Here is a 24205-nt window from a genome sequence, read left to right as displayed (position 1 = left end):
ATTAATCGTTTGAGAGATTATCTATCTTGTCTGTCTGTCTGTCTACATGTATGAACTTTGTCAGTACACAGTCACCAGATAAATAGACTGCTTTAAACTACAAATTTCAGTGTATCATATGTAAACATGAAACATTTCTGGTTTAAGACATTTGGTTTTTAGAATTCCCTCTTTTTATCTGCCATTTGAATTACAGTACCAAGTAAAATAAAGTATTTCATGAGAACAATTTGGCTAGGAAAGCTTGTAATTCTAGTTTTTGATTCTTAACTGCAGCAGATACTATAATAAAAAGTCTGCTTTTTTCAGAAGTTTCTTCTTTATCAGAAAGTTACAATCTTCCCCTTAGTACAATGGAATGGAATACGTAACTCTCAGCAAAAGCAAAGCACTGGCTTAACAGTATGGAAGCTCTTGAAATCTAAAATTCCTGTAGCTTGTGCTATAGGACTGGAGGAAGTGCAACTTTATAATTTCTTTAAATAGAAAGCATACTTAAACCTTCGTGTAATATCCTTTCCTTCTAAAGGTTTTCAACCAAACTGCATGCCTACAATACGACTGAAATGCAGTCACCTCAGGAGTACAGTACAATGGCTATTATAGCAGTAAGGTAAATTTTAGCTAAAAGCATTGGGAAAAATCTGCAGATTTTGAACATGTTTTAATATATGTGCAGATTATCATATGCTTGATTTTTGTGAAAGAATATAAAATTCACTGCACCTATGACTAGACTGAGGCAAGACAAGATGTTTTTCATTCTCTGATTATATTTTAGGTACCTCATAAATTTTCAGTCTGAAATGGCTTTTTCAGGTATAATCAGATGATAAGTAAAACAATATGTTAGCCACAAGAAGAACAGGATGATTTTGCCGGAATCAGAACCTAAAATTCTGTGAAATCTAGTAGTTTTAGACCTGGCATTCACACCAATAGATTCGTCCCTTAGGCAGTTTGTACTTGCTCAACTCAATGCTTCCCAGAAGCAAAAAAGATATTTTTAATCTTTCAGAAGGAAAATAGAAGTATGCACTTCCAGTATTGTGATGAGAACGCACCCATGTGTCTCAAGTATTTGAATAAAATCACAGTCTTCCAGCTAACAGCGTATGCAAACACTGTTTCAAATCTATGTCAGAAATACCCTTTGGTAAATCACGCCTCCTTTTGAGCTGAGTCTCATGCTATTTCTGTTCCTGTCTCAATTTCAGATCTATGTGATCAGTTTAGCTGAACCCCGGCTGCCCTTACAGCTGGATGATGCTGTTCGACCAGAAGTGGAAGGAGAAGAGGTGAAAACTTTGCATCCTTAGACACTTTGTATTGTCTTCGTAATTGAACAAAAGCATGAAAGCCACGCAACTTCCTTAATGCAGTGATTTGGGGGGTTTGTTAGGCTTGCATTTTACTTCCTGTATGTTATCCAAAATGGTGTTAGAAATCTCTATAGCTTTGATCTCTGCTGAACTGCAGTAGAAGGTCAAAACCAGAGGATTTGCCGTCTTTTGTGTGTGTCTTCTGGATCCTCATAGATGGGTTCTGCATGGGAACTCTGGGAGAAGTTACACCTTAAGCTTTGCTATGCTGTCAATTTGCTGTATGTTCTTTCTAGAATAATCTAAAATTGTACTTAACTTAGAAGTAGCTCTTGGCTTTTAGCCAAAGATTTTTTTTCTTTTTTTTTTTTTCTTTTTTTTTTTAGGTGTATGTATTCATTATGTATTTTTGCGTAACTGTTTAGGATGGAAGAGCTACTGTAAACCAAGATACAAGACTGGACAACAGAGTGATTGATCTGAGGGTAAGGGACATGCTGCATTGCATGCTTGCATGCAGTGTTTATTTTTTACATTTCTAATCCATGAAGCAATAAAAGTTGTGGATTTGGTGGAAGTGTATTGTTGGCCAAAGGAAAAATAAACAACATATTTTTCTATTTTTGAGTGACACTATGGAAACACAGGGTTTTTTATCCTAGATGTTCACCTTTCCTGACATTATTGAAAGAACACATTTTAGTAGTTTAAAGGTGATTGTTTAGGATTTGGCATGTGGCCAGGTAAATCTGGGCTTTTTTTATTTACAGATGTCAAAGGTGACTAGATAGAGACAATTGAGAGACACCATTTCTTCTCAAATGTAGTCTTTGATACTCCAAAACTGTCGTAAGAGCTCAGTTTTGAAGTATAAGATGGAAGTTTTGAATTTAATTTCTAATTGAGATGCTGTAATGCATGTCTTGCAAGTGAAATTGTACCAGGCCATGATACCGATCTCATTCTCTTTGTTTCTTCCGCAGCATTCATATCTTTTTCTTCTTTCTTTTTCACTGAAACACCTTTTTTCATCCAGGTTATAGAGATAAAGCCTTGTGTGAACTCGTATACCTCCAAAATACTTTCTCTTTCTGATCAGCAGCAAAAAGCTATCTACTAAATCACTCATACCACTTTTCTTCTTTTTTTTTAATGAAACAGCAACTAACAGTAAGCATGTAAGTCACTAACCATTCATATTGACGTGAGGCTTTCTGGTCTTTTCCCACATTTGGCTCTCCACAATAAAATTTTAATTAACTTTTCACTGAATGAAGAGTGTGCTTAGCTCATTTTTATGGTGTATCTAGTACTGCCTTCAAAGTTCTGATAATAGCAATTTCTCAGTAAATCAATCTATGGACCTGGGAAATAAAACATAAACGTTAGTTATTTACTGGAAGACTTGGAAAAGTTCTGGCACTGAAATGCTTAAAGCAATCAAATGTCTGATCTCCTTATTTCAGCAACTAAAACTACTTGTGAAAATTGTTTTACTTGGACCAAAGTTAATTGCTTTTCTCTTGACCTTATGTATGATACTGAGGAACTTCAATTTGTGATTACTTTTCAGGATTCTCAGTATCTCATGATATTGGTCTCTTCATCTGTGTCTTAAATTAAGCCTTTGATGAAAAGAATTCTATACTAATGGTGGAAAGTGAAAATAATTTAAAGGATCATCAGCTTATGGTAGTGATAAGGCAGTGTACTAAACTGAAGGGAGAAATCTGGGATGCTTGAAGTACAAGCTTTACTTTAACTTCTGGTAATGAAGAAAAATACTCAACAGCACTCCAGAGAAACTTAAGAAAATCCATTAAATTAATTAAATACCTGTATAATAAACTGGAAAGAAACATGAACCCTAAAGAGAACAGAGAAATAATACAGAGGGAAATAACATTTAAAAATACTAGCCAGAAATAATGGCATAAAAGTGTCCTTGGCTGTAATTCAGATGGGGGCATTTGCAGAGTAAAACCTAAGAAGGTATATAGTAATGGAAGAAGAAGGCAGACAGTAATTCCAGAGTAAACACAAGAGATGGAAAAGAAAGGGGTGGGCTAAGTGAATGTTGCTATAACCTTCTCTAACTTATGTGCCCCAACCATTGTGGTGCACCATTTATTCAGCAGTGCTTGGCACCTTGTTTTGAGGTCTGAACTTCACCTCTGCCTTCTGCAGAAGCTATTTTTCTCCTTGGCTCCAACAGCTGCTGCAATGTGGTTCTGAACAGCTTCTTCATGCTGAACAGGAAATTGGGGTAACTTTTTACAAAGCTGATGGAAGGATGAAATGTCAAATCTCAGTACTTCAGTACCTTAAGTCTTGTTCTCTGCGTGTGCCTGTGGCTGGATGTAAGCTGGCCATGGTTTTCCTTTGATTAGGCTGAAGTATCTATCTTGCCTTCCTCCTATGGACAGGAAATGTTTCTGTCTTTGACTGTGTCAGGTTTCTGTGTGTTTTTTCTGTTGCACATTTCATTATTTGTTTCCAAACAAAAGCAGATTATTTTGAAACACTAGGCTCATGCCTATTCATAAGTTTGCTTTGTTTGTTCTGCAGGAGCTTTGCTTGTGTGAAAGAATAATTACATGTTACTTTGACCTGTTGTTTTAAAGGGAAAGCTGAATAAACAGAAAAGGTATTTAATGGAGAAAGGGAAAATCCCAGTGAGAATACATGTACTTATATATAGTAGAAGACATGATGAGTTAAAAACTCGGAGAGATATCTGAAACCATAGTTAGCCACTGCTCTCCCATACCTCTTCCTCTAGGAAAACCAAATCATGGGCAGCAGGGAAGAGCTGTTAACAAGAATATTTCTGACAGAGGTGCTGCGATGATCTGTTCCTACAAGTGTGAGAGGAAGTCCAACCACAGATATATGTGCATATAGTTCTGGTTTCCTCAGTGCCCCAGTTTTTTAAGGAAGAAGGAGGTCATCAAACATCAAAAATAGAGATACTGGTTTTTGGAGAAATATTTCAGAGACTAAACGCATAGATCTTGGCTAGACTCAGACTATAAAAAGTCCTTACTATGGAGCTAAAATTGGTTTTGTCCATTTAAATACTATCTTTAAAGTAGTTAAGTGGTTTAACTAATTTTAAGTAGCGATTAACCAACGAGTTCATTGGATAGGGCCAAATTGTGATAAAGTGGAGTTGTGAAACTCAATTATTGCATGAATGAAAGTGACTGGATTTGCCAAACTAGCATTACTCCATGCAGCTCTGATGTGTGCCAAGGAGAGTTTCTTTTCCTTTGATTATGATGCAATAGAAGGAGTGCAAAGGGTAATAAGGAAATTACATTAGTAGAGATGTAGTATGCCAAGTATTCTACAAAGATCGCAAGACTTCCATTCTAGTGTCCATGTGAAAATAGACCGAATAGTGCACTGCATTTTTAACAGTCCTGCATTTTGGTTGCTGACAAAGATCTTCCAGAGGGGTCTGGTAGGGTTTTTTGATGTTAGGGATGGGAAGTACTTAAATGTCAAGATTCTGGGGTATTGCTGTAGTTGCTACTCTTATGTATGGAGGGAAAATGATGATTATTAATATTTAGGGTGCAGGTGTTTTAAAAATCCTTTCCAAGGAATGATGACTGAGGAAGAATGAATCTGTTCCTGATGGTTTAGCTCATAAAATACAGATCACATGCTGGTGGAGTGGAAAGATTGTGAGTGCAGAGACAAGAGCTGATAAGAGGAAAGAAGAGTCCTTGTATAGACCAGGTATTCTTTCACATAACCACAGGTGACCATGAGGAAACCACCATTGACCTAACTATTTTTCATGATAGCTTAATGAAAGTCGAAACACTTGATTCTAGAGATGTTTGATTTACCATTCCTTTATCAGAACAATTAAAAAAGGCAAATTGAAGCATTGATTGGGTTTTTAAATCTTTACTTTTCTGAAGTTTAACTGAAGTATTGTGATGTATAGACTTCCCATGTCTGTAAAAACACTTCCAGAAACCATATTTCATGAAGATCTGTGGTAGATGAAAAACAATGAAGACAACAAGTGAAATACTGAGTTTTGGGTTTTGCTTCCTTGTATGTCTTCCTCTGAAGAAAAAAATCCATTCAGGTTCATCAAGTTGTAACAATGGACCTGACTGATGTCCTTGCTCTGGCTTATTTTTGATGACCAGCAGGGTTTTTATCTTAACAGTATCTGTCCAAATTTAACTTGAATTATATGCAGTTTGCAGTCCTGATGCTATAATTGTGTCTGCTAATGCACAGCTCGTGGAGACCAAAGCATAGACCGTTCAGGATCAATATTACCCTGTTTAAACTGCTCAGGGTAGAGCATAAAAGTTAAATTGTATCTTTAGTAGTTTATGGATGTCAGACCATGTTATATGATAGTTCAACTGTGCACTGATCTCAGTGCAGTTTTTTTCATAATACTTGATTACTTCAAGCTTGATTTCATTGTGTTGAATTCAATTTGCTCATTGCAAAAGGTGTATTTTTCCCGACTGAATTCAAGCTGTAATGAACAAGCAGATGTACAGTTTATTTTATTGTGGGTAGTGATTTTGTAGCGAAGACATAACACAGTGCCAGTCATGTAGACTATGAACTTCACGTTCATATCTTCTTCTTGTACTGTAAGTAGTATTGAAATTTGAACACAAGTTGACTTCCGTCACTTTGGCATTAAAAGTTATTGAACATAAACCCTGTTTCCTAGTAAAACCTTAATTTCTCATGTATATAGTAGAGGCATTGCAAAATCATTTACTTTATTTAAAATAATGTATATTACTTGAAATACTATAGATTTTATTATTTTCCCTTTAGCCTACTTTATGTGTTTAGTGGTTGTTTATGGTGGAAGATAGGTGGTTACAGCAGGCGAACAGAAAAGCAAAACTGAGGTGAGAGTGGAACAAATTCTACAGCTGATGTGAGAGTAAAAAGAAAAGTTCTCAACTTTGCACATCTGTGCCTCAGTCGCACCTCTGAGATATGATCACGTAAGGTGATAACTGCCCTCAATTCTGTTGAAACACATTTGTTGGCCTCTGGCATCTTAAGTGGCTGTGATTATTCTAACACTGCAGCTTGTGCTGAATAAAACGTGATAATTGTTTTTTATAATATTGCTTATAGTGTTAAAATACACTCTGTTCTATTATTATTAATATTTTCCTTTGTGGCACTTAAATAATAAACACATGGGTGAAATTAGAGTGAGGTTATGACCGAAACTTGTATTTCAGATTGTTAGCTAAACATTTTTTCTGCTGTCAGTATCAAAGGTGTTCATTAAAAATAATGAGTTTTCCTGTAAAATGAACTCCGCAGACCAAGTTAAAATGCTGTTGACCGCAACAGCATTTATGTGGCATAAGTTTGTTTCTGCTTAACTCTTGAAGGAATATTTACTGTCTTTGCCATAGTCTCAGATAATATGTGAATATATATGTGGAAGAGTTCATATTAGAGTAAGCACTACAGGAAAAGAATGCTGTGGCAGAATCTTTCATGAGGCAAAGGTAAAAATCAATTCATTTTGACAGCTGTCTCTGTCTTTAGTTTGCTGTGTTGTACCTAAGTGTGGTATCTCAAAAGGTAACTGTGTTAACTACCATTGTACCAAACACAGTAATATACATACCAGGGTCTCACTTAAAGACAGGATAACAGCTTGAATTATTTTCTTCAGATAAATTCACTCTGTTTTTGTCTTAAACATCATACCAGTGCAAAAGATGTAATTAAATATGAAAAATTTTGCTCCACACGTAGAGACAGAATCATATTTAAAATATTTTGAAAGATCTAGTGGCACATAAAACTTTTGAGGTCATCCCTTTGACTCCACTGCATGTTGACAGTTGCAGTTGTTAAGGCTTATCTCAAATATCTTGTTGGTCTGTTAAATTCTTACAAGGTGACTGCAGTGTCACAAATTCTGAGCAGTTATCCTTGTTGGCAGTCTCCAAATAAATGGGCACTGAAACTCAGCGACCTTTGGTAGAAAGAAGAGTGGTCTTCTCAGATGTAATTTGAGGTATGGGGAATTGCTGCATGTTCTTTCCTTGGTCTGTAGTTAAATAAAACCTTCAGTGTCCAGGTCTATGAATTTGGCTGCTTTCATAACTCCTATTTTTTTAAGCATAATTCATCATCGTAGATGGGATTAGGAGGACAGAGTCTTTACATCCTCACTAAAGCCAGGAGGAGTTACTACCTGACACACTGTTGTTAGTGGAGCAGCGTGTTAGTTATTGACTGGCCGTGTTTCTGTGCACACTTTTAGGTCAGACCGAGTAATTGCTTTCAGATTTGGCTTAGCAACCATTTATCTCTTTCCTCGGACTGTATGACTTTGGGCTGCATTCTTACCTGCTCTGGCATGAAATGGATGTTGGCTCATCTAAAGGGTAGAGGAGGAAACGTTACTATTGTTCTTTAAAGAGATGTTACACATTTTGTCTCTCAGCATCTTTAGAAATTTGTCTAGCTTATCAAAAACTGTATTGGTAAACCCAGATGTGACAGTTTCAGTTGTGATCTCCTGGAAAATGTTTTTCACCTCTTAAATAGGAGGTGGTTAAGAAAAAAAAAATAATGCCTTTGAATCACCCCAGTGCTTTGATATAACACTGCCAAATTATGGCCAGAACTCAGGCAGTCTTAGCATGTATCTGATTCTGAGAGACCCATGTGAAAAAGGTGAAAAAGTTTGAGGGTACTTTTGTAACTGTTGCTCAAAACCTCATTTCCTTCATTTTGAAAGTAGTGGGAGTAGCGGCTGTGGTTAATGCTATCAGACAGTGAGAGCTGCTAGCCATTATTTCATAGTCGTGACCACTCATACACCTGAGATATTTTATCGGATAGCTAAAACTGCAAATAACTCCAAATTACTACAGATCTGCAGTATTATTGCAGATTTCTCTTTTATCTTGCAGAGATGGTAGCTGTAGCTTTATTTCATCATACCTACTGACTGACTGTCTAAATTTAGGTGCTTGTATAATTTGTTTTGGTTGGGGGTTTTTTGTTTTGTGGTTTGGTAGGAGTCATGTGAAAAAGCCCACAAGGCTGCTCTTACCCTAACTGAAAAGCCGGGTACCTTTCAGAAAGCAGAAGTAAACAGCGCTGTGACGCAGATTGTCGTGAAGAACTGGTCTCTTAGTTGTTCGCAAGAATTCATTGGGTTTTATATGCGCTTCTGAGTTGCTCGCTGGCAGGTCTTGAACGCTGCAAGCACAAAATCAGATATGGGCTCGGTGCTGACGTACTGCAGTGTTTTCAGCCTTCACTAAGGGTGTCTTTTTTTTTTTTTCCTTTCTTCACACTGAAGCCCAAGAGTGTTGCAGGAACATTTAGCGTAGGTATTTGCTAACCAGATAAGTAGCTTAACTGTGTCACGTACATAAACAAAAATATGATGATCCTTCCGGCTAAATCTACTTTTGTTTTCAGCTAAATGTACTTCTCGAGTACATTTTGAAAAGACAGAAGAGCTGCAGTTCATGTCATCATGTGTTACGTGGACTGGTTTAAATGCTGGGAGTTTAAACCTTGGTTTTGGGATGTTTTTGTTGCAGTGTTGTACGTGGTTAACATGCGGCTGTGGTTTTACATGAAAAACATTGCATTTGGTAGCCTCTAATAGACACAAACATTTCTACCTTATGTAAGTTATTGAGGGCTTTGCTTTTATCATGCACTGTGTATTACTGCAGCTGTTTAGTTCAGTGTGCTGAAAGCTTTTTAATAGGTCTAGTGGTTTTATTCCATTTCTTACTATAAAACCTTCATTTGCAGAAGCACATCTCATAGATCAGTAATTCTTTAAATGTAGAATTGATTTAATTATAGAAGTGCCTCCTTTATAACTGAATATGCCATAAATCGAAATTAGGAGTTTCTCTTGTTTCCTTCCCAGTTTATTTTTGTATAATAAACAATTACTGATTTGCACTTTTCTCTGTTTAGGCAAATACAACAGTCAAGTGTTCCTAAGAGAAGAGATTCATCCTTCCAGCTGTCCAGAAAAAGTAACAGAGTCAGGAAAAACTAACTTAGGATTCATTATTTTATCTTCTTCTTATAGACCTCCACTAGTCAGGCAATCTTCTGCCTTCAGTCTGGTATTTGTCAGCTTTTCCGAGAAACTCTTATTCGCAAGGGATTTGTGGAAATTCAGACTCCCAAAATCATTTCAGGTACCGTATATATGATCCAGCAGCTACAGGTCTGCTTCTTTTACTGTTGCTCAGCATACCGATCTGCCAAAAATTTAGTAAGTTTTGATTTAAAAAAGATAAAGTTCTATTTCTGATTTAGATGCAACATAGCAAACTTCTAGCAGGTATGAAAGTTTGTTCTTTACTTTTCTCTGACTTTGGATGTTAAAAGAATGACAAGGCAAATATTATATATATCTCATCTGTATACTCTGCAGTGCATTTAAAATTTTAATTTGGTTAAATACAGATATCTGATCGTATGCATTGTTCTTCAGATCAGTGTTTTCATTGGTAAGCACTGCCAGTTCCATTCCCAGTATCAAAAAAACCCCACACTAATTTAGATTAAAAGCAGCTTCCATCATAAAGAAGTTACAACAAACATATCATGGTATAAAAGATGATGCCGTTATATACTATATGTCACTTCTTTAGCAATGAGCATATGGCTGAATAGAAGGTGGTTAAATCATTTTTCTGAAAGTGTGACGTAGCAGCTTCAGCCTGACTAAAAGCCTGGAAATGCAGATTTTGCTTCTAGTTCTGTTGTTGGTCTGCTGTGTTGTTTTCAAAAGTCAGATTAATTGATTTACTGATGGATGTTTTTATTGGTGTTCTTTGAGGTTTTGTTGATGTTGCTAAGGCATGACATGGAAAATGCAGAATATTTCTATTATTCTCATTGTATGTGCATTCATTACATGCATGCATTTTGCCTACTGAATGCTGTACTTCTGTATTTATATTTTTGAAGGCAGCTCCTGACTGAGATTAAAAGTGCTTTTTAACAAAATACATGTAAGCAACTGTTCTTTCAACATGGAAAATATCATTGAACTATAAGATTAGATAAATTTTTTCCTACAGGGACAGTTGAAACAGCATGAACTACTAAAGACTCCCAGGTAGTTTATTTCTGCAGGACCGTTGAGGAAGTGTGCTATTCTTGCTGTGCAGTGTACCATGGAAAGCAAGCAAGCATTCTATTGTTTGAATGAGATCATATTTTGTAAAAATAACTAAGTCGATGCAATCCATACTGAACTTCAAATTTAAATATCATAGCTGTTCTAAGATTTGAGATTTTAAAAGTAACCTGTATTCAAAAATAACAGTAAATATCCACTGAAACTATTTCAGTGGGTAATGAAACGTAGTGGTAATGGAAGAAAAGATCAATCTCAGTGGAATGGTTAGTAATAATAATAGTACTTTATACCTAAAGTTATCTTAACATTTGAACTTTCAAAGATCATTAACTAATCTTTCACTCTGGCATGCTTTTGTTAGCAAGTTAGGCAACCAAACTCTCATCACACATGGGGAGATGGGAAGGTGAAGTGTCTCAGCTGGTGGTTCTGGTAGGCAGTTTGCACTGAGGGATTCAAATGCATCTTCTTGGTTCCTGTTCTCTCAAGGGAACCTTCTATGAAAACTGCCTCAAACTGAGAAAAAGCTTTATACCTTTGGCAGATGTCCTCTGGTAAATCTAGTTTTGGCTCTGAGAGATATTTATGCCTTCAGTTAGAGAGGATGGTCCTGGCCAAACAGGATCTTGCATCTCGGCCTCTGCAGTTAACCCCTGGAAACCTATGTCGCTGATGGAGATTGGTTTCCACAGAAATGTTGGGCTGCAGGTAGACGTGGTGGTACAAACATTCGTTCTCTGCTCTTCTCACCCTAAGGCAAAGGACAGCTGGGAATAGTAACCATTTAAACTACCCCAACTAAATTTGCAGATTTGAAAGACAGTGTTTGACAGAGCTGTTTCCCTTAGCATTAATGGATGCAAATGTATCTTTTTCCTCTAATATGCTTTGAAGAACAATCTTCTGATCTCTAAATGTCAGGCCAATAGTCCGTCATTCTACCTCTGATTTATTTTTCACATTTGCTTTTCAGCTGCCAGTGAAGGAGGAGCCAATGTGTTTACTGTATCATACTTCAAAAGCAGTGCCTACCTGGCTCAGTCCCCACAGCTGTACAAGCAGATGTGTATATGTGCTGACTTTGAAAAGGTTTTTTGCATTGGGCCAGGTAAGAAAAAAGTTTGGTTTTCCAAAGTGTGAGGTGTGCAGTGATGGCTTTTAGCAGCTGTGGTATAAATCAGATAACATGCACACTGAAAGCCTTGAGTGGTTTCACTTAATATAGTTTCACATAGCAAATATTAATACAAATTTCAGTTGGGGCAACTGATGAGAGTAGAGTTGACAGAGAAGTTGCTGGAACAAAATTAAAATGCTGAAATCGGGGTGGAGTCCTCTTCCCCAGGGCCTGCTGCTCTCTGGAGTTGCCTTGGAAATTGATAATATGATGAAGTTAGTAAAACATGGAACAACACTGTGATTACTGAAGCCATAGTTTCCTTTTAACTATGCCCAGTAGGTGCCTAATTGCCTTTAGTTGCCCAGTAGTAAGCAGTTAAAATAGGCAAGCTGGGTTTTATGTACTTCAGATTGCATATTAACATGTACTTATCCCTTGCTTTTGTATATGTACCAAACAACTTCAGTTAGAAAACTCATACTTTTAAGTGGACTGTCACTAAATAATAAAAAATAATAATTTCCAGTCTCATGCTCTCTCCTTCTCAAAAGCTGGCAGGACATGGTCTCTTTAGGTGGTAATACAGCATCTTTTTCTAAGACCTCAAAGACAGGTTTAAAGATAGATAAGCTGGAAATGCTGGAAAACTAATCAATAGCAGCTTATAAAATTTAAAAAAAGAAAGGGAAGTAATTAAAAAGATCTTAAATTTCTTGTTAATTAGTAACAAATGAGTCATGTCTTATAGGAAGTCGTGTTTATATTAGATTCATATATCTGAAAAAAACCCCACAGAACACACACACATTCACACATCTATTTCCTCTGAAAAAGGCACTTTTCAAACCTGAAAGCTGTGTGTGCCTGAAAGCTTGTCTGTTTTTTCCACTTCTGTCTGTTGGTCTAACAAGTATGAATCCTGTCTGTGTTGTGTCCTTTGAGCACCACAGCTACAATAATGCTGTCACTGGTGTTCTAAATGATGCTCTGAGGCAGCAGTTCTCTTTCTGTTTTTCAGTGAGAATTGTCATGTCTGCCTGATCCAACTGCTGGTGTGATTGATTGTCAGTGTTATTTTTCAAAATGGAATGATAATCTCAGGTCAGTTAGAAATTCTGTTGTTTAATTTTACAGTATTTAGAGCTGAGGACTCCAATACACACAGACACCTGACTGAGTTTGTTGGTCTGGATATTGAAATGGCTTTTAACTATCACTATCACGAAGTGGTAGATGAGATTGCAGATACCTTGGTGCAGATATTCAAGGGACTTCAGGAAAGGTAACAAGAGCATTTTCCATTTCATGAGCAACTTCATTTGTCTGAGATCGCTTGCATCTCTTGTATGAAATGGGTGAGCATTTTATCCTCAGCTTGTCCGATAATCATTAGTAATCTGATTTACAGCAGAACTTCAAAACAAACAGGTTTGCTTTGCTCTTAACTATTTCTTTGTGCCTGACTTTTAAGTTCACTCGAGCCATAGGCCAGTAAACTGTCTATTTTTAGCCCGAGTTGCATCTCCTGGAGTGCACTAGTTTGCATTAAGGAAACTTGGTTATTGTTGAATGGACTTCCTAACAGAAGTGAGCCATCATTAATTTAAAACGTCCTTCTTTTTGTGCCACTACAGGTAGACTGGTTGTTCTATTTTGAAATTAATCTTAATCTTTAGTTTTTAAGTAACAGCCTGCATCTCTGCCATGAAAGCAGCAAAGATTATTTTCCATTGTTCACAGTCTAACTCATTAAAAAGCCAGGCCAGATGTTTAGGAAGTGGCTTTCATTTGCTTTCAGATTAGACTATCTTGCCAGTAGAAATGCAAATCTTTTCATCTGTCTAGAAGGAAATTTCTCTTTTGTATTTGAAATAGGATATTACTGAAATCAAAGAAGCCGCCAAGTAAATAGTACAAATCAAAGGGATGATTTCTCAATGTTTTTACTGCGAAAATTTGACCTAGTCAATTATTTCTTACAAAAGGAATAAAACAGAAGTAATAGTAAAATATTAACAAATGTATCATTGAAGTAGATGCATTAACTTACATGAAACATTTCATTAGGATTTTATAGAATTTCTCCAGAAGTGACTTTAAACCAGTCTTTTTATGTTACAATAGGGACCTCTTGTGGCAAAATTGTATTGCTGTTGCAAAATCATTGTTAGATACAAGAAGAGGACATTTCTTGATTGTTTTGTGTTTTGCTGGTGTTCTTGTTTTCTCCTCCATAGATTCCAAACTGAAATTCAGACAGTGAGCAAACAGTTCCCTTGTGAGCCGTTCAAGTTTTTGGAGCCGACTCTGAGGCTGGAATACCGTGAAGCTGTGGCCATGCTCAGAGAGGCTGGTGTTGAGATGGGCGATGAAGAAGATCTGAGGTACTTTGGCAGTACACAAATGTGTCAGAGTCCTGTGAAAGGGGTAGTGAAGTGTCAGTTTTATACTGTGCAACTGACAGTTCTCAGGAAGGAACCACAAGTAGAAGAATAAACTGTACTCATATCCAGATCTCTTGACCAATAACTGAATATGAAAATAGTCCTTTCTTTTACCATTGACTATACGTACAAACTGAAATACAAAAGAAAATACTCTATAACATAAAGTGAGAGTAACTTGAACCTTCTAAGGATAAGCATTTGTTTTTCCTAACAATTGCAGTTTGTCATGTGAATTGTCACATCCTTGAATAGGATTTTTAAAAAGATTCTTCCATCTTAAGGTCTTTCTTTTCATTAACACCTTCCCATTTCTTCTTTATGCTTCTCAGGAAAATGATTAAGCAATCATGATTGCATTCGTGTTGACTTACTAAAGATGGGTTTAATTAACTGATAATATGTAAACTTTTCTAAAGACAACAAATGAAAACATTTCTGTGTCTTCCTATAATATATCCAGTACCATTTGGATAATGTGTGATTTTACAGTTAAATGATCTGTGCGTCGAAGAAGTTTCAATTGTAAGAGCTTGATAGAGCAAAATAATTTCCTCAGCAACTGCTTATGGTGTTTCTCAGTTATGGTGCCTAAGAAGAAATGGCTGCACAAGGTATATGACCATAGGAGACACACAATTCTTCAGTAATCAGAATATGTTGACTAGGAAGTAGTTATATCAAGAGCAAGAATATCTTTAGGTATCAGTTAATTTAAGGGATTTCTAGGACCAATACAAAATATTAAGGAACAGAAATAAGTGTACTTTATTTTTGAAATTTCTGTCTGCACAATCTAAAACATTCAGAAACAAATACTAGATTTTCTAAAGGGTGGGGTGCAGCAGATCTGTACCTTGTAATCTTTTTAGCTTTATGAAGTATGTAATCAGTATAAGTTTAAATCACTTAGTTTTAATAGTGATAATATTTTTCAGCACACCTAATGAAAAGCTCCTGGGACGCCTGGTGAAGGAAAAGGTAACAATTATTTTATGGTAAATAAATTTGTCATTGAATCTGAAATGTGATGTCGTGGAGTAGTTGGGTTGGTATAAATGCCTGCTTCATGTAAAACAACTTTTTACACTCTGATTGAGAATACAATGTCTTAGAACGTGCAGAAGTTCTGAGGAATTTGTGATTAGCATAAGCATTTTTGTCTCATTACATTCCCGTTTTTCTGCTGCTTATTTAATCTACTGATAGTATTGTCTGTATCATTATTAAGCTGTTTCGTACTATTTTTAATCTTTTATATTTATTTCTACCACCTGTTATATTGAGTAAACCAGACAGGATGGTATGTTCCAAAACAAAACCACCACAATTCTAACTAAAGCTAAACATTCTTAAGTTTACAGTAGAAGTAGTATTGGAAAACTGAAAAATAATACATGACTTTTATTGAATAAAACTATTTTTTCCTAAGATAATACCATCACATTTGTGGAAGGTTGTTGGGAGATCATTTTTAGTTTTATTTCAAAGATTCATTGGTTGTGTCTTCCTCTTGTAATTTGTTCTTTACATCATTTTCTCTTGTACTAACTATTAAATTATCTTCTTTCAGTATGACACAGACTTCTATATTCTTGACAAATATCCCCTTGCTGTGAGGCCTTTTTATACAATGCCAGACCCAGTAAACCCTGTAAGTAAAATTCTTATTGTCAATGTGGGGGTTTTTTGTAGTTTAAGTTATTCTATGTAGGGATAACTTGACAAAATAGATAGTGTGTATATATATGATCTGCTGTTATAATTAAAATTCTGATAACAGGAGTAGGTCAGTGTTACATGACTTGTAAAATGTTTGCAGTTACTCTTCACTGGTGAAAACATACCGGAAAGAAACAATCTAGCTAAAACTGGGAGAGCTTTGTAAAGAGGTCTCCATGGTCAGAGCACTGCTGCCAACCCCTGAAAAGAGGCAAAAACATTCTTCCAAGGCAACAGGCCCTTTAACGCTTTTTTACATTGTTAGAAATTCCCTGGTTTATTTCTAAATCCAGGGTAAATGTCTTTAGAGCTTCTTTTGCTGGGACAACTACATGCAAGTGTAATAATGGTTTTTCAAAGGGTGTGTGGATGAACTTCTGTTTTTTAAACCAACTCCAGTGTAAGAGAGGAGCCAAGGGGCTGTAATTCCCAGGCAGACTCCAAATACATTGCACTTACTGTACAGCTTCAGATATTGTAAGTGAAGTTATTGAGAAGTGCATATTTGCCACCTAAGGATGGAGCAACTGTATAATAATAAATAAATTCATCTTTGTCTTTCCAGAAAAATTCTAACTCTTATGATATGTTCATGAGAGGGGAAGAGATTTTGTCTGGAGCTCAGAGAATTCATGATCCTCAGCTGCTGACAGAGAGAGCCCAGCATCATGGCATCGGTAACAAGTCAAACAACATGAAGCTCAATTTAAAAGAATATAAATCATTATTGGATTTGTTTCCTTTAGAGGAAGAATTTGGGGCAGAATTTGTTACATGGCAGTAGTGCAAAAATCACAGTACTCTTTCATGCTTCGTGTTAATCCATCTAATTCTGTTTAACCATTTTTATCTAGAATGGTGGTATTAAGAAACTAGTTAGTTTCCCAGCAACACTTCGATGAAAAGGAATTGTTTCCTAGGACTTTAGAGAGAATGTAATGCAGGAAATACCTTTGACAGGAGGAGGGTGGGCAAACAAGTCTCATTCAGTCCTGCCTCTCTGTACTCTCGCAAACTTCTTATCGAGTACTCCAGCAGAGTCTTGTGGGCTTGGCTGCCCTTTTAAATCTCGAACTGGGAGCAAATAAGTGAGAAGTGTCCATTGGTTAAGTTTTTTTTTTTTTTTTAAAGAACTCAACAGGGACAAGGCTGGCTAATAATAGAAGGGTAAAAGAGTACATTAGGTGGGGATGAGGAGAGTAATATATTGACTAATGTTATGCTTTCATTGAATAGCAAAGTGAAGTGGCAGGTAGGCAGTGGCAAAAAAAAATGTAGCTCCTGCTATAGCAAGATGGAAAAGTAGTTGCTAGATCTTTACTTTGTCACTGCAGTTTATTCAAGTCACCGTTTTCCAAAAGTTGCAATGGACGGTTGGGCCTAGCTCTTACTGAGTTCTAGAATTCCCTCCCTGATTAAGTTTTTAACAAAATTATAGAACAAAACTCTTATAGTCCTGGATAGTCCTGGATAATTTATATGTTTAATGAGTAAAACCCCACTGTTTGTGAGTTAAATTGGTAATCTTTTTGTTGTGCAGCAGTTGTCTAGTCACTTGAGTGTTTTGCTTGGGGAATCATTAACTAGATGGGAAATATATCTTTTTCCTCTCTAGATCTGGAGAAAATAAAGGCTTACATCGATTCCTTTCGTTTTGGTGCACCTCCACACGCAGGTGGTGGAATAGGTAGGTATCTGTATTTTATTTTGTTCTGTCTTAGCCTGAGCTTAATTTAAACTGCTCAGTCTCAACCAGGGTTCAATATAAAATTCAAAATAGTAGCCTTGTTAGGTAAATCTATGACACTGTTTATCCTGGAGAATTGAAGGACAGAAGCTAAAATGTAAGTATCATCATAAAATAAATAGGCAAACTATTAACAGCACGGTCTGGCAAGTTTAAAAAGTAGGTGGTGACAAGAAAAAATGCCGATTTATTAGCCAGGCACATCACTTTCAAACTTCACCAGCGAAGAAAATTTAAGGAAACAAGAAAATATTCTATTAGGTATGGATTTATCGTAGCCTACTGATACCAGAAACCACCAGACTCTTAGTGCATTTGAGGAAGCTGTTTTCCAGTGAGGAGAAGTAAGGGATTGCTTCTGTCTTATTCAGTGGTTTGATTGAGTTTCACTGATCATTTTGGCTCTCGCTAATTGTTTCAGCGAATGTACTGAGGCTTCCTGTCTTGGGTGTGAGTATTTACATATTAAAATGAGAACAGGTAGGTTTTAGGGATCTTAATGATAACAATTTACAGTTAAGCACATTACTTTCATTAGCAGGATGAAATCTGTTCATGCATATGGAAGTAGGACACTTTGTAGTTCCCGATCAATAAACACAGTGATTTCTTTGGTTCAGTCTTTCTGCATTTGCCTTACTTTTGTAAAGTGTATTTAGTACATTTTTGGCATGTTCTCAGAACAGCTTTCTAAGTATGCCTTCAGAAACTGCGTTAGATCTGTTATAAGCTATTGAGACAACTGTTTAGAAATACCTACCAGATGTAAGCGTTGATGATCATGCAGTACTTGTGAGCAGAGGAGATGCCAGGTTTGCAGGTCATCCAGAACCACTTAGGCCAGTCAGAACTGACATCAAAGACGCTGAAACTACATCAGTAAAGGCTCCTCACAGCACATCCCAGAGGTCAGGCCAATTATCAGGCAAACAGGAGATGCTGTGAGGGTGAACACTGTTTTCTGGCCGTTTCAGATGGAAACCTTAGCACAGGAGGGCAGTGGGTGAAAACTAGGAGGCATCTGGGCTTCATCTCAGCATCGTGGGGGTGCATGTGTAGCCCCACGGATTAGGAAGTCCTTCTATGTTCCATAGTACACACATAACCTCTGAGATTTCAGGAAGAAAGAACACAATGACCAGTGAAATATTTATTATCATAAAGATATCAGCAGATAGTTACATGGGTACGTATTGCTGAATCTACATTTTTGTACTGCATGAGGTTTGGGATAAACTTCCCCAGCTGTAGGTTTTTACTGTAGTTGCCTGTGGCCTTTTAATGTCTCTTGCTCTGAAGCTGTTAAGACTGGTTGGACTGTACTTCATGTGTTCAAGATACAGCTCTCCCAATTACCCATTTCAATTTTCTACACCGTCTTTCTTGAAAGTCCAAAGTGATTCAGAGGAGGATTGAGTCTCTAGTACCATTGCATATTGGTACCTGCTTCAAATGAAGCCTGTATGGTGGCAGAAGGCACTGTACATAAAATCCCTAGTTTTTGGAATTTTTGGTTCTAGCTCCTTTCTGTAGTCAGACGTGATAATGCAAACATCTGTCTTTAATCACACTGTGGTGTGAGGTTGCCTGTAGCTTCTTAAAAGTTTTAAACAAAGGACTGACTATCCTGATTTTCTTTTTTTTCATTTGTTGTAGGGCTGGAAAGGGTAACCATGCTGTACCTAGGGCTGCACAACGTTCGTCAGACTTCCATGTTCCCGCGGGACCCCAAACGACTGACACCTTGACACAAGCAGCTTTGGAAAGTTTGAGATGATTTGCCTGGCAAATGAGATACGATTGCAAGTACATCCCCTGCTACTGATGAACCTGTATTGATTCGAGCATTATAATATGCAATAAAAAAACCCCATCTTGTTTACTAAAGTGCCATAATATTATTTTTTATCCTTAGCTGTTTATTTAAAAGAAAATATTTTGACAGATAAGACTCTTTGTATTGGCAACTGCGCGCATTTTTAATGAAAATATGGTACTTTGAGTTAGTATTCTAGTGTCACATTAAAATGTATCATCTTTCTAAACATTTTAATAAATTATGCAATAAAAAAATCTGCATTTTTAACTTATGTCAGAAAGATTGAATATTCTGAAGTACAGAACTGGCTAAAAGCTAAAATAACTGGATGCTTGCAATTTAAAAATTAGGAGGAAACCAGCCAATTGTTAATTACCGTGAGTGTCAGGTAGAGAAGCAGGTGAGAAGAAGAACATTCTCAACAAAAAGTCTTCATACAAAATTGTGAAAATATATTGCAATAAATCTCTCAAAGTAAATTAGATACAATATCCGTAGTTGTTTTTTGCTTTGTATCTTCACAAGATAATCATAACTCGATAAGGATTGGGTTCTTTTTTGTTTTAATAATGCGATAACTGCCTAAAGTTTAAATTTCATTTTCTTTCTATCTTCTTCCCCCCTCCCCCTTTTATTTTTTTGGAAGTTGCATACAAGCCCTAGGCCCATTCTTTATTTTATGTTACTATTTGAGAATGAATAGAACATTACATACATACTCATGGAATACACAAGGGATATATAATATTCTCAGAAAATAAATGGACAGTGAGTTTGATAGCAGGTGATGTGGTTTCCTGCCTAACCCAGCCTCTAGGATAACAAACAAAACAAATGACCAAGGATTTAATGTATCTCTATGCCAACCTATTTCAGGTTTTTTTTTGCTGTGAACAGCCCAACTGTTGGACATTTAGAGAAACAGGGTGTTTCTGTAAGTCAGAGTACTTATCAAATTCTTTCTAGACATCCCTTTTCTCAAATGAGTCACCTACTTGAACATCCTCAATTTGCAGTGATGTGCAAAGCTACTTCTCTTCCTCCTCCGCCCAGCCCAAAGTATGTCCCCTGCATTTGGACAGGAACCGGTATATTTGAAACTTCCTTTTGTGGACTCCATCTGATAGTTGTTTTTCAAATTTTTTTTTTTTTTTTTTAAGTGTGAATGCCATTGGGCAAAGGATTAAATTCCTTACTTGGGCACTGCAATATGGTTACTCTAATATTCATATGAATTTGTAATTCCTGACTTAATTTTTGCTTAACATTTTACTTGATAAAGAGCTTTCAGTAGGATGTATGGTTTAGACATTCTGTGCTATTGTTGCTACCTTGATTTTTAAATGTCAGAGAAATCACATATTGCTTACGCTACAAAAAGGTCAGTGAGGCTGTGTATAAATTGTGTAGAATTTCACAAAAGGGCATATCATCTTTTGCAGCTGCCATTGAATAAGACTTAATGTTTTGTGGCGAGAGTTCTCCATTAGAAAACAATCACACTAAAGGTCAGTTAGGCAAAGTACTGGAAATGTAAAAATTAAACTTTGTTTAGAAGTCACACAATTCAAGGAATAACATGACTTTGCAGCTTTGCTTATGAGTCTGTTGTAATAAATTTACCATGGAATCTTCCCCAAATTATTAACTTTCAAATCTCACAGTGTACCCAGTTGTACTGAACAAGGCGAAGTGGATTAGAAACACAGTTTATGGTCACAGACTTATTACCGATGAATCCAAGTTTCAAGACAGTTTATTCAGCTGAACCAACTGGAATGAATTTAATTTAATTCTTTTTGTTCATATGGAACCAGTAATCCACATTGGAAGTGCTTCCTTCTAATAAGACTGACTTACATTTCATGTGAACAAAAAAAATATTCTGAGAACTAAGTTTCTTGCTCTAGATCTGGCAGCAAGTTCTGTGCATACCTTCCTGTTAAACCGTGCTTATCCCAATTGTGCTAAGAGTTTTTGAGCTCATGTTGCAGTTTGATTTATTCACAGTAGCTGCACAAGGAGGAGAATTTGGATGGAGACCCCGATTCCTTTGTATACAGAATCCTTTCATGCAGTTTTTCTTAGCTAACTGAAAATAATTACGATCATAAATCAAAACACAAAATGCATTTGTCCTGAATGTCATCTTAACAGGATACTTTAGCGGGAGCTGCACATTGTTAGCACTTAGCTTGAAACCCTGGAAATAGTAATTTCAGAACTTCATGTTGTTTTGATATATAGTGACTCTGGTTTGGTAGTTCTGGAAGACTAAAACCTGTACAGTCCTTTACCTGCAGTAATTTGCAGAAGTTTAGCATTTTACATGGAGTCCACATTGCTGCTGCTTTTCCACCAGTTAAAATGTGGGTTGTTTTGTTTTTTGGGTTTTTTTTCTGTTTGCATCACACTCAACTTGTGCACATTTTTGCTCGTATGATCTCACAAAATATGGAATTTATTCACTGCAAAGTTTTAAAAAGTTATCAAGTTAATTCTCCATTTTCTTCTTTTCTTTGTATTGAAACCAACATGTAAGTATATGATAATTGTAAACAGTTGGACAGTTTTTCTTCTAGTTAGCTACCTCTTTAACCTTTAGCCATATTCAAAGAGAAAACAACAACAAACCTTTACAAGGCTATAATTAGGTACCAAAGCACAATAATCTGCATTAAAATAATACCAAATTTCAAAAAAGACTAACCCAGCTAGAACCTCTGCTCTGACCTCTGCAGTGAAAAGCGAGTGAAGCGTGCAAAGTTGAACCTTATTACATCTGGAAAAAAAAAAAAAATTGCCAGACAGTCTTTACCATTTTGCAATTAATCCAGGTCTCTGTTCATGATATGGCAAGTGCACCGTAACGTGTAATAACAGTGCTGCAGGAAGCTTGTGCTGCTAGTGCTTTTTAAAGGGTTTCAGAACTGAAAAAAAGTGAGCCCTTAGTTGCCTTAATTACAACAAAATCCTCACCTTAGGCAGAGATTAATGACTTTGCAGGTGGCAGACTGACTCTAAGCAATTTTTCATGGATGTTGAAACGGTTCCTGCTGGCAGGCGTCATGTGCCACCAGCTGCCATCCAGTACTGGCTGTCAGCTGTGGCACCACTTAGCAAACCTTACCTTATACCATCCTACCCATAAGTACAATGTCACAAACATGGAGCCAAGTGTCCAAGCTGAGGCCTGACTCTCCCCTGATTTATTTACACCCTTTTCACCCAAGGCCAGTCCTCCAGAAGCAGGAGGTGCAGCCTACCTGGTGGGTCACAGAATGTCCTGAGTTGGAAGGGACCCACAAGGATCATCGGGTCCAACTCCTGTCCCTGCACAGGACAACCCCACAGTTCACCCCGTGTGTCTGAGGGTGTTGTCCAGTCTCTTCTTGAACACTGTCAGGCTTGGGGCTGTGACACCTCCCTGGGGAGCCTGTTCCAGTGTCCAGCACCCTCTGGGTGAAGAGTCTTTTCCTCATGTCCAACCTAAACCTCCTCTGGCACATCTTCCTGCTGTTCCCTCGGGTTCTGTCGTTGGTCACTAAAGAGTTCGGTGCTGCCCCCTCCTCCTCCCCTTGTGAGGAAGCTCTAGCCGCGATGAGGTCTCCTCTCAGTCTCCTCCAGGCTGAACAAACCAAGTGACTTTAGCCGTTCTTCATATGGCTTCCTCTCCAAACCCTTCACCAACTTCGTAGCCTCTTCTGGACGCTCTAGTAGCTTAATATCTTCTATCCTGTGGCGCCCAGAACTGCACACAGTGCTCCAGGTGAGAAGTCTTGTCAGCAAGAAGCTGCCTGAGCCACCTCCTGCACACAGCTCCGGGCCTTCCACGGCTCCTTGCTTGCTCAGCAGCACCCCGGGCCTGCCTGGGGAGTTTTATTCATTAAAAGTCCAGCTAGCGTAGCTGGTCAGCTTCTGCAGGTCTGGTCACCTGCAGGGTTCACTGCAGCTGAACACCATACTGAACCCACCCACAGCAGATACCTACATGCCTGTGGGACGCGTTCCTCTACCACAGGTGTAGTGCTCCGCGGCATTTACGGGTTTACTGGCAAAACCAACCAACCAAGCCCCCACCAGTCAGAGGAAACCAAGCACAAAACTGGGGAGCCGGGTACTGATGGCAGCGGCTGGGGCTGCTGCCAGGACACCCAGTGCTTCCTGGCTGCTTGGAGGGTTGGTCACAGAATCACAGAATGTCAGGGACTGGAAGGGACCTCAAAAGCTCATCCAGTCCAATCCCCCCGCCCGAGCAGGAACACCCAGATGAGGTTACACAGGAAGGCGTCCAGGCGGGTTGGAATGTCTGCAGAGAAGGAGACTCCACAACCTCCCTGGGCAGCCCGGTCCAGGCTCTGGCACCCTCACTGCGAAGAAGTTTTTTCTCATATTTAAGTGGAACCTCCTGTGTTCCAGTTTGTACCCATTGCCCCTTGCCCTATCATTGGTTGTCACTGAGAAGAGCCTGGCTCCATCCTCCTGACACGCTTTACACATCCATAAACATTAATGAGGTCGCCCTGCCCCCCTCACACTCGCTCCCCTCAGAGCCCTGCCGCGGCCCGAATTTACACTTTCCCCTCCCCGCAGCGGGAATCCGCCTCCGCCTCCGCCCCGGGCCCCGGCACGGCCCCGGGCGCGCCCCTCACGTTGGCGCGAAAACGTCCGTGCGGGAAGGGGGAGGAGCGGCGGCGGGGCGGGGCTCTGCGGGCCGCGGCCGCCGATTGGCCGGCGCGGCGCAGCGTCGGCGCACGTGGTGTGCGCTGTGGCGCGAACCGCCGTGGGGCCGGGCCGGGGCGGCAGCAGCAGCAGCAGCAGCAGCAGCAGCAGCAGCAGCAGCAGCAGCAGCAGCGGCGGCCGGG

General features: G+C 38.2%; 1 protein-coding gene across 1 annotated transcript in view; it reads left to right on the top strand.

Moving 5' to 3' along the window:
* The window catches only part of DARS1 (aspartyl-tRNA synthetase 1), a 40917-nt gene extending 21100 nt beyond the window's left edge, over positions 1–19817 (top strand). The window contains exons 6-16 of the mRNA XM_065638105.1: positions 1218–1298; positions 1748–1807; positions 9424–9535; positions 11462–11596; positions 12743–12890; positions 13846–13992; positions 14991–15033; positions 15626–15706; positions 16340–16451; positions 17390–17461; positions 19178–19817. Of these exons, the coding sequence (XP_065494177.1) occupies positions 1218–1298; positions 1748–1807; positions 9424–9535; positions 11462–11596; positions 12743–12890; positions 13846–13992; positions 14991–15033; positions 15626–15706; positions 16340–16451; positions 17390–17461; positions 19178–19269 (1083 nt within the window). The 3' untranslated portion in view covers positions 19270–19817. The remainder of the gene's footprint in view (positions 1–1217; positions 1299–1747; positions 1808–9423; positions 9536–11461; positions 11597–12742; positions 12891–13845; positions 13993–14990; positions 15034–15625; positions 15707–16339; positions 16452–17389; positions 17462–19177) is intronic.
* Positions 19818–24205: the final 4388 nt, after the last annotated feature.

This window comes from Caloenas nicobarica, chromosome 6 (assembly GCF_036013445.1).
Source record: "Caloenas nicobarica isolate bCalNic1 chromosome 6, bCalNic1.hap1, whole genome shotgun sequence".
Classification (NCBI taxonomy): domain Eukaryota; kingdom Metazoa; phylum Chordata; class Aves; order Columbiformes; family Columbidae; genus Caloenas; species Caloenas nicobarica.
Note: the sequence above shows the minus strand (reverse complement) of the source record. Positions and strands in the feature narration are given on the sequence as shown.